The 14,599-nt window shown below is 30.7% G+C and overlaps 1 protein-coding gene across 1 annotated transcript; it reads right to left on the reverse strand.

Annotated features, from left to right (window-relative positions):
• Positions 1-1,294: 1,294 nt before the first annotated feature.
• Positions 1,295-4,094, reverse strand: LOC131613082 (protein PHLOEM UNLOADING MODULATOR). Its single transcript, XM_058884797.1, has 4 exons — positions 3,718-4,094; positions 2,797-3,191; positions 2,113-2,306; positions 1,295-1,989 (listed from the first exon to the last, which is right to left on the reverse strand). Exons 1-4 carry the CDS (start codon positions 4,005-4,007, stop codon positions 1,591-1,593), a joined length of 1,278 nt encoding a protein of 425 aa, XP_058740780.1. The 5' UTR covers positions 4,008-4,094; the 3' UTR covers positions 1,295-1,590.
• Positions 4,095-14,599: the final 10,505 nt, after the last annotated feature.

Here is a 14,599-nt window from a genome sequence, read left to right on the forward strand (position 1 = left end):
GTATCCTCAATATGGAGTCTCGAGCAGAAGTCAGACACCACACTCATTTTGTCCGTTTTAATTCATCCATAGATTTATGCCCAAGACACCACACTCATTTATACAGTAAGATTTGATTAGAAACATGTTTAAAATAATATTTACGATTACTCTTTTTTTAAATGATCCTTATTTGAAAAATTAAATTCAAAATATAATTGTCAATTGAGAAAAGAGTCTTCAAAATTACATACGAACAATAATCACATTATTAAATGGAGCGAATTTTGATTGAAAAATATACTCGATATTAATATTCAAAAGTATTCAAACAAAATTCACAAATCAGATATTTTAGATCAACATTCATTCATGTAGTTTAATAATAATGATTATTTTATTTAAACCGATCGGTCTAAATTTAAGTTTATGTATTTTGTGAGCCATCAAACTTTGAAGGTGTGTGAATATTTGTTTTGTGTTTTCTTTTAAGACCCGCAGGAATTTAATTTTTAAAAGGAGAAAATTTAGACACAATTCTTTAAATATGAATGTTATTATTTTCTTAATAAAAATTTGACGAATGTCTTAAATGTCATTTAGAGAGTGAAAATAAGAAACAAATTATTTATATGTAGGAGAAAATTATACATTTATCGTATTTTCATTGAAAAAATAGTAAAATTCACACTTAAAAATTGTATAAAGGTTTTCTCATTTCCAAAATTACCACCTCTGAACAAATTTGATTCACTTTTCAAGATTGGGAATTGGTCTCTACTCAATCTCAACCACTGATTTCATGGTAGTATTAACTAAAAACGATTTAAAAAAAAAAAGCCATAGAAATAATTTTAAGAGAATTGGATTTACTAGAATTGATTTATATTTGTCAAAATTAATTTTAACATAATAGAATTTATCATAATGAATTTATATTTAGATACATTTAAATAAATAATGAGTTGAACAACGAATAAATCATTTTAAATTCATTTACTATATATTTTATCTTCATATAAAATGAATTCTAGAACCATTATCAATTCTACTTTAAAAGAACCCACACTTCAGAATCAATTACACACCTTTAGATTTGTTTTTACTCTTCCAAAACCAAACCAAACATCCTATTAATGAGTTCTTGATTTTTCATTTGGGTTGCGAAAAATCCCTTGATTTCCTTGTCATCAAGTGTAGAATGTTTTTTTCTCCTAAACATAAAGACAAGTTAATAGAGCCAACGAAGGTAGGTAGAAAACCTAACTCACCTAAATTTTTTTCATTAGGAAGATAGTAAATTGAGACGTAAGGATCGGCAAACACACATAATATTGCAATTTTTATTTTCCTCCAAAATGGCAAGTTTTCAAAAAAAAAAATTTGGGTACAAACCCTTAGATACAACAGAACTTACATGTCTTGTGATACAAATGAAACAACAGGTCATAAAACTAAACACTAGAAATCCTTCACCTCAGGGACATTTACGTTTAGCCTTGTAGTTAAATGACTCAAAAACTACGGCCGGAAATACTAGAATACACAAAAACTACGCACTAAAAATTTAAAACCGCGTGGTACAATTAAAATTTCAGGTCTGCGAGATGATTATCCATCAGTTGTTAGCGTGAAAGCCAGAACAACAATGGTGAGTGCAAAGCCGATAGTGGCAGCACTAAATAACCGTGCATACTTAAATGTAGTCTGCTTCTTGTTATCTTCAGTGCTTAAGTCAATCTCTTTGAGTAGTTCTCTTACTTTATCAATGTCTGAGTCCTTTGACGCTTGGACGAGTCTACTTTTAATCTTCTCAAACTTAACCAGATTCCTATTTCCAGATCTAACTTCATGTGACCAGATAAAACCTGTCATCTTCCACAGAAGGATCCCAACATATATGGCTACAATGCAGTCTACAGAGTAGTGATGGCGTTCTCGAACTTCTCTTTGGGCACTGTGCACTACAAGAAGCCATACAAGAGCTGAACTGAATCCTCCATACGCTTCCTGCAACCATTTTTTAACAAATAGAAGTCACAAATTATGCTGCGACTTTAAATCAAATGCAAATAACCTTGAGATTACGAGACAATGCATTCTTGCGAAGTTGCAATGGACTTTAATTCTTACTGTCCAAGCCATAGCTGTGAGTACAGCAACAAGCATGTGGCCACTGTAAAGGAGATCATTGCAGCCACCTCCGGCTTTCTTCAACAGACTGAACCATGAAGGTCCTTCTGAGGCAGTTGGTCGCAGAAAATCAATCAGAAAGCTCATCAAACCCCAATCTGGCCGGTAGTCGCCAACTGGTTTTCCAATGTCAACTATGAAAGAAGAGTATGTTAATTTTCAGGACTTTCTCAATGAAGCAAAATATCTGTAAAGGTGGAAAGATTCACATATAAATGTAGAGAAAATTATTAGCGAATATTATACACATTTATCATCCAGCTTTTATAATTTTGAACATTGAAATCACGGATGATACATAAATAACAAAACTAAAGCTCATATGGTCATATAGAATGTCATGTTCAGATTTAAATAAAATCCATCAAGAAACCCAAAAGTGGCCTGCAAATAATTTCCAGAGTCAAAGTTAATATTTTCAATTTGAATTCAAAATTACTCTTTTCCGGAGATCACGTAAAAAAAAGAAGTTCAACAGGATCTTAAGTGAACATTACAAGTCCTGTGAACTTGTTGATATTATGAGCCACAATATATAAACCATGGAGTAATTCAGTATAAAGTCTGAGAACAAAAGTTTATAAAAACAAAGTCCACAATCCAGTAAAATAACAGTCTGCATACCATAGGCTTGATCAACCCTTAACAACTGGCTGATAGCATTATTGTCCGAAGCATATGGCACGTAATACTTCTGAGCCCAACGATGAGGATATCCAGGAACTCTGAACCTAGAATTAGCGCACCAAGGACGAGCCGATGGAAGAATAGTAGATGCAAAAGTTATGGCACGAAGAAGGCGTCCAATTGCCATGGTAAACATGTATCTAGCACCTAGTCCAAGGCCAGGAGCTTTTACCGAGCCAAATAGCACAGAGAACGCCAGCATCATAAACAACATCAAGAAATGGTGCAATCCAATAATACGAGCTCTTAATATCGCAACAATTGGAGCAGGAAGTTTCTCATTCATTGCCAAGAGAAACCACTGACCAGTGTCTGGTAGAGGAGGTGTATTCCTATCAGAACAAATTCCGGTTAAAGTTATGTTTATGCCAATCAAAAAAATCAAACAAAACAGCCCTAGCTATAGAAACATATTTCAGATCGAAGCTATTTAGCACCGGCGCCTACAAATGCGGTTTTCACTGAATCACTTTTACTTTCTCAAATTACCATAATTGATCAACTACACACTAGAAGTTACCATCAACACTATCAAATATAGTAACATAGATCTCAAAATTGAAAAGTCTTCTTTAGATGCAAAGTATTAATTAGTGATTATGTAGATCTAAATACAATAAAACACTAATTGATATTAATTGCTAACTATAATATACTAATAAACTTAAATCTTAATAATAAATGTTTGGATTTCATTCTTAGATTCTAGCACAAACATTTAAATTCAAAATTATAAACGAATCTAGCTCAGAGAATCGTTGCTAATAGAATAGGTTATAGATCTACTTCATGAAAATTCTATTAAAAAAGAAAGAAAAAAAAAATGGAAATTCGCGTAACAGAACGAACGGTAGTTACAGGTGCCAGTCGAGGCCGAGGACGGCGGTGACAGATCGAACGGAGACGGCTTCGTAAAGGAGAGCAGCGAGCATGAAGAGCATTGAAGCAACGAAGGGAATAGCCGAGCGAAACTCGACGGACCAGTGCCGGTAAGAAGGGACTCGAGCGACGGCGGCGAGGGCGAGGATAGACCATAACGCCGGTTGCAGACGCGAGTGCCACTTCGGGGAGAGGTGACGGAGGTAGTCAACGGCTATATAGGACATTGCCGCGACGCCTAGGCCGGCGTTCTTTGCCGGCCACGGCATTATGAAAATGTGAGAGTGAGCTGAAATGATGGCGGGGGTTGGGGCTGTTAGTCATTGATTGGAAATTAATGTTTAACCATGGGACCCACTTTAATATTTACCTTCAACATTTATATGCATCGAGGGTTTGTGTCTCTTTAAAATAGTATCACAAACTAACTATTTAGTTTATTCTTATGTAATTTCATAGTACTAATTATAGAGTATAATTATCATGATAAATTATTAAATTTTCATATGCATAAATATTAAAATTAATATTTATTTGAGCATTTCTTCTCATAAAATTGTGAATAATCATTGTTTCCTAACATTTGAATTTATTTTTAATTTTTTTATTCACTTGGTTGGCCAATGGCTTTCTATTTTAATTTTTTAATTATTTTTAATCCCATTTTGACATTTTATTTATGTTCTTTTTTAGTTTATATTAGAAAATATATTAACTACTCTAAAATGGTTGAGGTGGTAGTTGAACCCATGCCTTTCACATTACAAGCTTCATTGCCCAGCTATTGGGCCAATTAATTTGTTTGTTAATATATTCATACCAACTTTATTTATCTCTTATTCAGTACTTTCATTGCTCTTTTATAAAATGACACACCAAAAAGTCATTATCTCATCTCTTATCCCTTCAATGACCCTATCACTACAAGTATGAACTCCACACTCATGATAATGACCATTACATCATTCACCAGCATAAACATCACCACCAAAAAATTATAAATTCCAATCAAAGTCTCAAACCCTTCCTATACTATCCACGATACCTACTTCCTCTAGCCCACGTTTCAACACCAAACCCATCGTACTTCCCATCAACCCAATCCCCTTCAAATCTCCCACTCATATGAAAATGATAAACACTGCTCCATAAAAACTTACCTTTATGAAACTCACCTTCATAAATATCACAATTATTGTAAACCTGAATCCAAGATCCATAATTTATGCTCTTTAATTTCTCATGCTTCGACCTGATTGACCATATAACAGGTTTATGAGAATTGGTTGAAGCAAGGCTTTTTTTGTAAATGACCGTGTGAAGAATAATCAAATAGAGGGTAAATGAGGGAGTGCTAGGTTGATAAAAACGAAAAGCGCATACAACAAAACGAACACCAAAACGAAATCTAGAAGAGTTGGTTGTGAAATGAGAAAGTAGAGGGAGGTTAAGGAAAGGAAGATGATGAAATGCAAACGAGTTAGAATCTTGAGAGTTGTGAACTTTGAGGTAAAATGTGAAGTATTTTGATGGGTTTTGTGTGGTGTTTGAGATGGAGAAGATGGGTTATTAGTGTATGGTGAAAAATGGGTTACTCGTGTGCCATTTTGCAAAAGAGCAATGAGAGTACCAAATAAGAGATAAATAAAATTGGTGAGAATATATTAACAAATAAATCAACGGGCCAAGTGGTGGGGCGCTGCAACTTGTAATGTGAAAGACATAGGTTCAACTCCCACTTCAACCATTTTGAGTAGTTAATAAATTTTCTAATATAAATTAAAAAAAACATAAAAACAATGCCAACATGGCATTAAAAATAAAAAAAAAAATAAAAGAAAAAGCCACTTAGCTATCAAAGTCAATAAAAAAATTAAAAATTAAAAAAAAAACTTGTCACGTCAATTTTTTTTTATGACCGAATGTGATGAAGGTAAAAGGTGAGAGAATCTTCAAATGCTAGGGAAATTCATGCAACTTTTTTTTACAGGGGGATTTTCAAAAAGCACCCATATGGCAGGGGGATTAGATATTAACCCTATTTTAAATTTAAGCATAAGCATGCGACATAAGATAACAAATTTGTTCTTCCATACTCTAAAAGTTCTTTCTATTGTGCACTTTAAACTTCAGTGATAATAATTAAATATTTCGTTAGAATTTTTAAATCCACTTGAACATCTATAGGGACCAATGTATCTTATTGGTGTTAGATAGCCATTATCTACCAAATAATATTTACTTAAAAATAAAGTAATTGTTATAATGTGAAGTGAAATATTATTAACATGACAAAATATTTATAGTAATACACTAAAACACGCCTGAAGGTGGATGTGTAAAATTTAGGTTCGTACTTGTAAAAGTTTGGTATAAAAAATATAGATATAATGAGTAGTGTCTTCCCAACCAGTTAATACAAAAATAAAACACATATTTCAATCACATACATCCATTATATTTTGCGTTGGATATCCTTTTCTTCCAATAAATCTGGTTTGCTCACTAACACCCGCTACACATGACACATGTGTACCATCAATTGCTCCTATAGCATTCTTAAAAAATAGCCAATAACGTTGATCATTTTTAATTTTGCCATGACATTCACGAAACATACGATCTTCAAGTTTAACATACTTGAAAGACAACTTAAGACAAACATCAGGGCCGGCCCAAGAGCCAAGCCACCAAGGCTAGGGCTTTAGGCCCCAAAAGTTTGGGCTTAAAAAAGGATTGGTAGGTTCTTGCTTAATAGCCTCAGAGGCACTAGGTTGAGACTCAATATTGTTGCTACTGGAAGAATGAGATTTGTTGATATTTGGATGTTAATGCTTTTGATAGCAAAAATCCACAGTGTGACCATACTCGTGGCAATGTGTACAATATCTTGAATTTCCTCTACCATGACCAAAGGGCTTCTTTGAATTATAAGCATTAGCAAGCATATGATCATCCACAACAGATATAGAATTGTAATTACTCTCTTCTTATGCCACTAAGGAATAGACTTTGTTAATAGAAGGTAAACACTCCATAAGAAAAACTAGAGTTTTAACTACTGAAAATTGACCGTTTAATCCAGTCAGAAACTGAATAACTTGATCTTTAAGAATGTAGTGTCTTGCAAATCTCATAGCATCACGTCTACAAGGATGATGGAAGTTCAAGCAGGAATGGGACGATAGGCATTGATTTCATCCCAAAGAGCTTTCATTTCAATGAAATACTCAAGCACAGTTTTGGAATTTGTTTCATATTATTCAACTGAAAACGTAAATGAGCTATGCGAACACGATCAATCTTGGAGAATCTTTCTTTGAGATCATTCCATACGTCAATAGAATTTTCACGAAAATAAATAGTTTGAGCAATCGAATCAAAAACAACATTTATTAACCAACAATGTACCAGATGATTGCAGCGTTCCTATGCCGCGCAATTCAGATCATCATACTCTAGAATCTCCATGGATCCATCAATGATGGCAAGCTTGTTCTTGGCACCAAGTGCTCGACGCATTGCCCGACTCCAAATGGCATAATTTTTATCATCGAGTTTGGATGAAATGGTGACAGAGTTAGGGCAATCGTTGGGGTTAACATATAGAGGAAAATAAATTTGCGCCGGAGGTGGAGCTTTAGGCGGCATGATGGAATGAAAGGAGAAATCAATGGAAGGTGGTGTTAGGATCGAAAAGCACACAATTTCACGGAGAAACTATGGAAGAACAAAGAAATAAGCACAAAGAAGCACAAAGTTTCAAGGAGAAGCTTTAGGAAACAATAAAGATACAACAAAAAACGAGAATCTTGAGGAAGAAAGAAGAGGAAAAACGCTCAAGATGCTTGTGAAAGAAGATGAATGAAAATCATAAAATCTCTCCAGGAGAGAGCTCATGATACCATGTTATGAACAAAATTCTGATTCTCATTAATTGGTGAAAGGTGGTACAAAGAGTATATATATACAAGGCTTAAGGAATATAGTAGTTATGATGAGATACATGTATGAGATCATAACCACCTAACTACTTGCTAGCTAACTAAACTAACTTGTTTCACAAGTTAGTTATCACACTTTGATTCATGGTGTAATAGTTAAGAGAGCAAAAATTATGCATTTGGACTCAAATCAATATGTGGAAGCATGATAAAGATTGAATCTTACTCGTGGTGATCTTTAAATGCGACTGGGAAAAAAACGTCTAAGGTAAAGACACTTCCACATTCTCATTATAACGAAACTAATAGTTAGGTGTTATAGAATAAATTATATAACATGTAGTAGTTCTGAAGAGAAAAGAGAATTGAATTATAATTTTAGTCGGTAAATTTTAATCCTGGTTAAATTAATATAAATTTCAATTTTACATATTGTGTTTTTGGGTATGATTATGTTATGTGGATGAATCTTTGTTTTGTGTGTGATTGTTATTATTATGTGTAGTTGTGATGTGAATCAGTTATGTTTTGAGATGGTTGATTATGTGAAATAAACTTTAAGATGATTTGTTGGATACTGTGATACTGTATGATTGTATGATTGCCTTAGTGGCGGGATTTGCCTAAGTGGCCAGATTTGCATTTGCATCATCGTTTCATGGCATATGTATTGATTGCCTTAGTTGCGGATTATCTTAGTGGCAGATTATTTTTCCATTGACATGTGATGAATAAAGTGTGGAGCCTTAGTGGCGGAATGATTGTATCCAAATCATTTTGATTAGGAGCATGCATATTCACACATAAATGTATTTGTAAAATAAGAATTTTTGTGGACTTGATTTCCCTTAAGCTGTTATATTTTGTATGAATTATTTTATAATACCGTACTGTATGTTTTGTTTGATTTTATATGGATTATGGAAGATTGGCCTCTTACTAATAACATATTAGGTACGGGGAATTTGAAGATATGAATTGATCGTGATATGACAAGATAAGATATTGCTTGTCCACGTGGGAATGAAATAAGGTTTTTATTGAAAACTTATAATTCAATTTAAAATAAATTAGACTATCTAAATGTGATAGTTTATTTAAGTTGTGAATTAGAAATGTGATTTTTACTCTGTAAAAATGAAAATAGTTAAGTTTCTTTTAAAAATGTATTATTATTGTATGATCTTTTGGAGAGAAAAAAACTAGTTCCGAATTTTTAAATGAATAACTATTTTAATAATATCTTCGATAAAAAAAATCTGGGATGTTACACCATTTCTGTCAATCAACGTGTAGAAATCATTGTGAATCTGCATGTTGTAACCTTTTTCTGATAGTTGTCTCATACTCAATAGATTATGATGAAGACCATGAGCATAGAAAACATCACCAATAAAGTTTTGTGGTCCATCTTTCAACCTGATAGAAATCTGGCATTTCTCCAAAGTTGGATTTGAATTGTTTGCAAATTTTACCATTGACTTTGTTGTTTCATCTAGAGAAGAAAATAACTCATTTTTTTCACACATACGATTACTACATTTAGTGTCCAAATAATAAATATTTTCTTCTTTTGGAAATGTATTACTTGTCAAAAATAAATTTTGTGGATTTTCAAAATACTCACCGGTATTTTGATACGAGCTTTCAGCCACCTTTTCCTGATGCTTATATCTGGAATCAGCTACTTTTTGCCCAAACTTTCCATAGTGATGACTATAGTTTTTCCTTTCTTGATTGTAGTTACATGTTCTGCTGCCACGATATGTAGATCCAAAGATATGTCCACCTCTTCATTGATATGTTGGATTGAAATAGTTGAAGTTGTTGCCTCTCCATTGGTTGAAGTTGTCACGTCTTCTTCCTCCATAATTTCCTCGGTCTCTACCTCTATAATTTCCTTCCTCTGTTGTAATTATTTTGACTTCTTTCTTCTCTGGTATGACTTGATTCAGAAGTGTGATTTAAATTTACTCGACTCTTTAGTGCTTTCTCTGTTACTTCTTTCTCAGTCTTTTCTAATATTACGTTGTCATGACTTTCAATGCTTCCCTATAACTCAACTACAAAAAAAAGTGTTTGTGTCATGGGACTCAATTATTGTAGTCTCTACATGGTCAAACTTCATCAGTATCGTACGCAAAATCTTTTCTACCACTTTGCTATCAAAAATATCTTCTCCATATATTGTCATCTTGTTAACAAGATTTATTACACGAGAAAATATTGGTCTATTGGTTTTGAATTAGACATTCATACTTTTCATATTCTCTACGCAACGATTGTAATTTGGACTTATGAGCCTTCTCTACTCCTTTATGTGACAACTTCAATATGTCCAATGCTTCTTTAGCAATATTGTCATTTGCTATTTTTCCAAATATTGAGTAATCAATTCCTTGATGAATTTGCGAGAGTGCCAACTGGTCCCTTCTACGAGCGACTTCATTATCTCCTTCTTGTAAATCGGGATCCACAAAGCTCCAAACACTATGAGCTTTTAAATGTGTTGTTATCAAAAGTTTCCAATAACGAAAATCTAATTATGTAGCTAATTTTGGACAGGAACAGACAAAATTGTAATTATTTGTCATATATCTTTCACAAAATACTCACAATAATTTTTAACACAATAAAAAACTAACCTTCTCTAATACCAATTTGATATTAAATGGAACAATAAAAACTCTTTTGCATACACTAGTTGAAAGAAGAGAAAGAGGAACTCATAATTTTAGGAAATTTCTTTGTCCATCTTCCAATGGGGCTGACCCCCAGCGAAAATCCAAATTTACCTCTGCTTCGGAGACGCATCTCCGAAGTTTTTTTTTAGATTTTTCCATATTTTGGAAATGCATCTCCGAAAAAATTGGGATTTTGATTAATTCATAGATGCATCTCCGAAAACACCAAAAAAAATTAGAATTTTGATTAATTCGGATATGCATATCCGAATTAATCAAAATCCCAAAATATTACAAATTTTGGGATGTTGATCAATAGAGGAGGGATCAAGCTTAATAAAATATTTCTTTTTTCATATGACCAATAATTTCTTTTGTATCTATCTAATCAATTATATATATTAACAAAACATTATTTTTCTCTCACATGAATAATCAATTCCAGATAATGTGAAATAAATAAATAACACATAAGTCTACTTTTACAAAAATGAATTAATTATTTTTTAAATTATAAATAACACTACTAAAAATTTGATCAACTAACGTACTTTTTATATTACTACTAAAAATTTACTATCATATTGATGTTAATGAAAAAAATTCTTTTTTTAATTCTTAAGCAAATTTCTCATTATTTTCTTCAATTTTATTTAAATTAAAGAATAAAATTAATATTTATATGTATAATTATACTAGAGATTCACTTAAATTTTAATTCTATTCACTTAACAAAGTACTATTTACATTTACTACTATAATTTCTATCAAATTGATTTTATATGAAATAAAAAGTTTCTTTTAATTTTTTTATAATATTCTCATTGTTTTTTTAATTTTATTAAAATTAAATTCTATTCTATTCAATTAAAATAAAGTATCAAATAATTTATTTGTAAATAATTTATTTGTAAATAAAGTAATAGTGCATAAAAAATTGTTGAAAAAATTTAATTATAAATAATAACTACAAAATATTTTAGTTTAAAAAAAATGTTAATAATTATTGAATTTTTTCGGAAATACATATCCAAAACATTCTAAGACAAAAAATTGGAATATTTCGGATATGCATCTCCGAAGACACCCCCTCTCCAAAAAAAAAAAGTTAATTTCGGAAATGCATCTCCGAAAACACGTTTTTTTTTTGTGTTTTCGGAGATACATCTCCGAAAACACCTTTTTTTTTGGTGTTTTCGGAAGTGCACTTCCGAAATCAATTTTTTTTTCAAAAAAAAAGTGATTTTTGAGATGCATTTCCGAAATATAGGGGCATTCTGGAAATTTCGCCGGGGTGACCAAGAAGGTTAGGAGGTCAATAAAGAAATTTTCTAATTTTATTCAAACTTGATATGTCAATGCATCATGGTTGGATACATATTTATAGGCTTGAAAAGAGAAATAAAAAACACTTAGGCTCTGTTTGGTAAAACTAACTGGTAGCTAGTAGCTGATAACTTTTAGCTGGTAGCTGATAGCTGATAGCTGATAGCTGTTAGCTGGTAGCTGATAAGTTAATTTAAGTGTTTGGTAAATTAACTGTTATACTAGTTGTTAAATACAAAATGACATAAAAGGACATTCTTAATTAAGAAATTGATAGTCTCATTATATTTATTAAATTATATAATTAAATTAATTTTTATAAAATAAAAATACGTATATTAGCAAACACATGCAAAAAAAATTAATATATATTAAAATTAAAAATAACATCAAAATATATCGAACAATTATATATAAATTTTTAAATAAACTTCTATAATAAAATTTATATATAAATTTCATGAAATATATAAAATAACATCATTACGATTTTGAATTCAATATACTAATTTAACATAATAATCTCTTAATGTTTCACAAATTTAAAAATTAGCAACACTATCTCTACATTCATTACAAGGCATGTAATTTTAATGTCGTTAAAAAATATTAAATATTGCATTTTATTTGTTAATCGACACGAATATAATTATACAATGCAAAAACTGTTTTATATATATATATATATATGAAATAAAAAGTCACAAGCTAAAAGCTCAAAAGCTACTTTAAATAGCTTTTGAGAAAAAAAAACTAAAAGCTAGTAAAAAAGCTACAAATTAAAAGCTAAATGACAGTTACTAAACAGAGTTTTTTTGTTAATATGAGCTGAAAAGCTAAAAGTTAAAAGCTCTTTTTTCAGTGTTACTAAACAGACTCTTATAGGCTAAGTGATGGCACTGTTGAAACGGTGGTATAGTTGCATCCACTTGAATTCTTATTGGCTAAGCAAGCTAAGAAACTTATCTAACAAAGACGGTGCGAAACTAAAAAATTTATAAATCAATTTCGGTTGTAAAATTTATAGGTAAAATATCTTTTTTGGTCTCGTATGTTAATTTCGGGGTTTATTTTGGTCCCTTAATTTCAAAAAAATTTATATTGGTCCTTTAACTCTTCAAAAGATGTCATTTTAGTCATTTTTGTCATATTAGCAACTAATTTAGCAACCAATTTTTGAGTTTTTTCGTCCGTAATATGACAAAAATGACAAAAATGACACATTTTGAAGAGTTAAGGGACTAGTATAAAACTTTTTGAAGTTAAGGGACTAAAATGAACTCCGGTATTAACTTACGGGACCAAAATGAGTATTTTGTCAATTTATAAATATTGAATCTAAAAATAAATTAAATTTGAAAAAAATAAATAAATGCATTCACTTTGAGAATTAACATTACTAGTTTCCTAATTTTTTTGAACAATATATACTAAATATTGTTTTGTATAACTAGTTATCTACATAACTACTTTGATAAAGTCTATTGAATTACTTTTGTTCAATTATTTTAACCATGTCTTTAATTTATTTGACGCCCTTGCAGTTATCCTCTCCATTGATATTGGAATTATGCAAATTATTTCTAACAACTGATATGATCTAACCAAATAACTTAAATGAATGAGAAGTAACACTGTTGTGGTTGCTGTTGCAACTCCTTCATTTAATCGTATTTTAAACTTTTTTTGTTAGAGGAGACTGAAAATGCACACTACGAAATGTTAAAAATAAGTTGAACCTGCCATGATTTACTTCCAATAGCTGCCATGATTTACTCTCAATAGATTTTTTAAATCTACATGTTCGTTCCATCAACCTATAATTATTATATATGAAAAAATGGAAAGAACTTAATACCGATCATTTCAAAATGAGACAGGATCAAATGACACTAAGGTGTCAAATTTTGTAACATGACACCTCAGATAATTTTTTGCCGCATATTTATATAACAAAATTCACCGTTAGATTGAAAGCTAATATCATATAGATTATATCCATAAAATTTAACATCAATCATAAATCATTTGATATATTAATGAGATTCATAAAACCAACGTCTTATAAAATTTTAACAAAAACGTTAATTTTGATCATTCTCTTTAACATATCAAATGATTTCCGATTGATGTTAGATTTTATGGACATGATTTATATAATGTTAACTATCAATCCAACGATGAATTTTATTATACGGATATACAATAAAAAATTATCAGAAGTGTCATGTTACTAAATTTGACACTTTGGTGTCATTTGATCTGTTCTTTTAAAAAGATGTGATAATTTATATCTATTTCAACTTCTCAAAGTATTAAATGTCTATCCACATGATAAGCATAATTTTATAAAGAATATAAAATATAATTTTATGGATGATTTTTTTAAGGAAGTGTTATTTATTATTAAATAATTAACAATAAAAATAAAAAATGATAATAATAACCCAATGAAAAGAACAAACAATAGAAGTAAGATACTGATAAATGATAATTAAATTAAGGATAATCTCATACATGATAATTAAATTAAGGATAATCTCATACAGTAGTTGTTACAAAATTTATTAATTATACCACGAGATTAGAGTCTCTAGTCTCTCTTAAACCAAACCAAACAATAACAAATTGAACGAGAGTCTCTAGTCTCTCTTAAACCAAACCAATCAATAACAAATTGAATGAGGGACTTTCTCATTCTTTATTCTATTTAAATACATTACACTTCATTTATATATTTTAGGTCTAATTTGTTGGGTCTTGCGCTTACGCCTAATATATACATTGATAATTAGAAGTCTACGAACATTGAAATCCATTCTTGCTGTTGGTAAAAAGTTTTTCTCATAATATATTAGGGAATTATATTTTTTACTTTCAAACATCTCAAATATATAGGTAATTAAA

Source organism: Vicia villosa, linkage group LG1, assembly GCF_029867415.1.
Source record: "Vicia villosa cultivar HV-30 ecotype Madison, WI linkage group LG1, Vvil1.0, whole genome shotgun sequence".
NCBI classification, from domain to species: domain Eukaryota; kingdom Viridiplantae; phylum Streptophyta; class Magnoliopsida; order Fabales; family Fabaceae; genus Vicia; species Vicia villosa.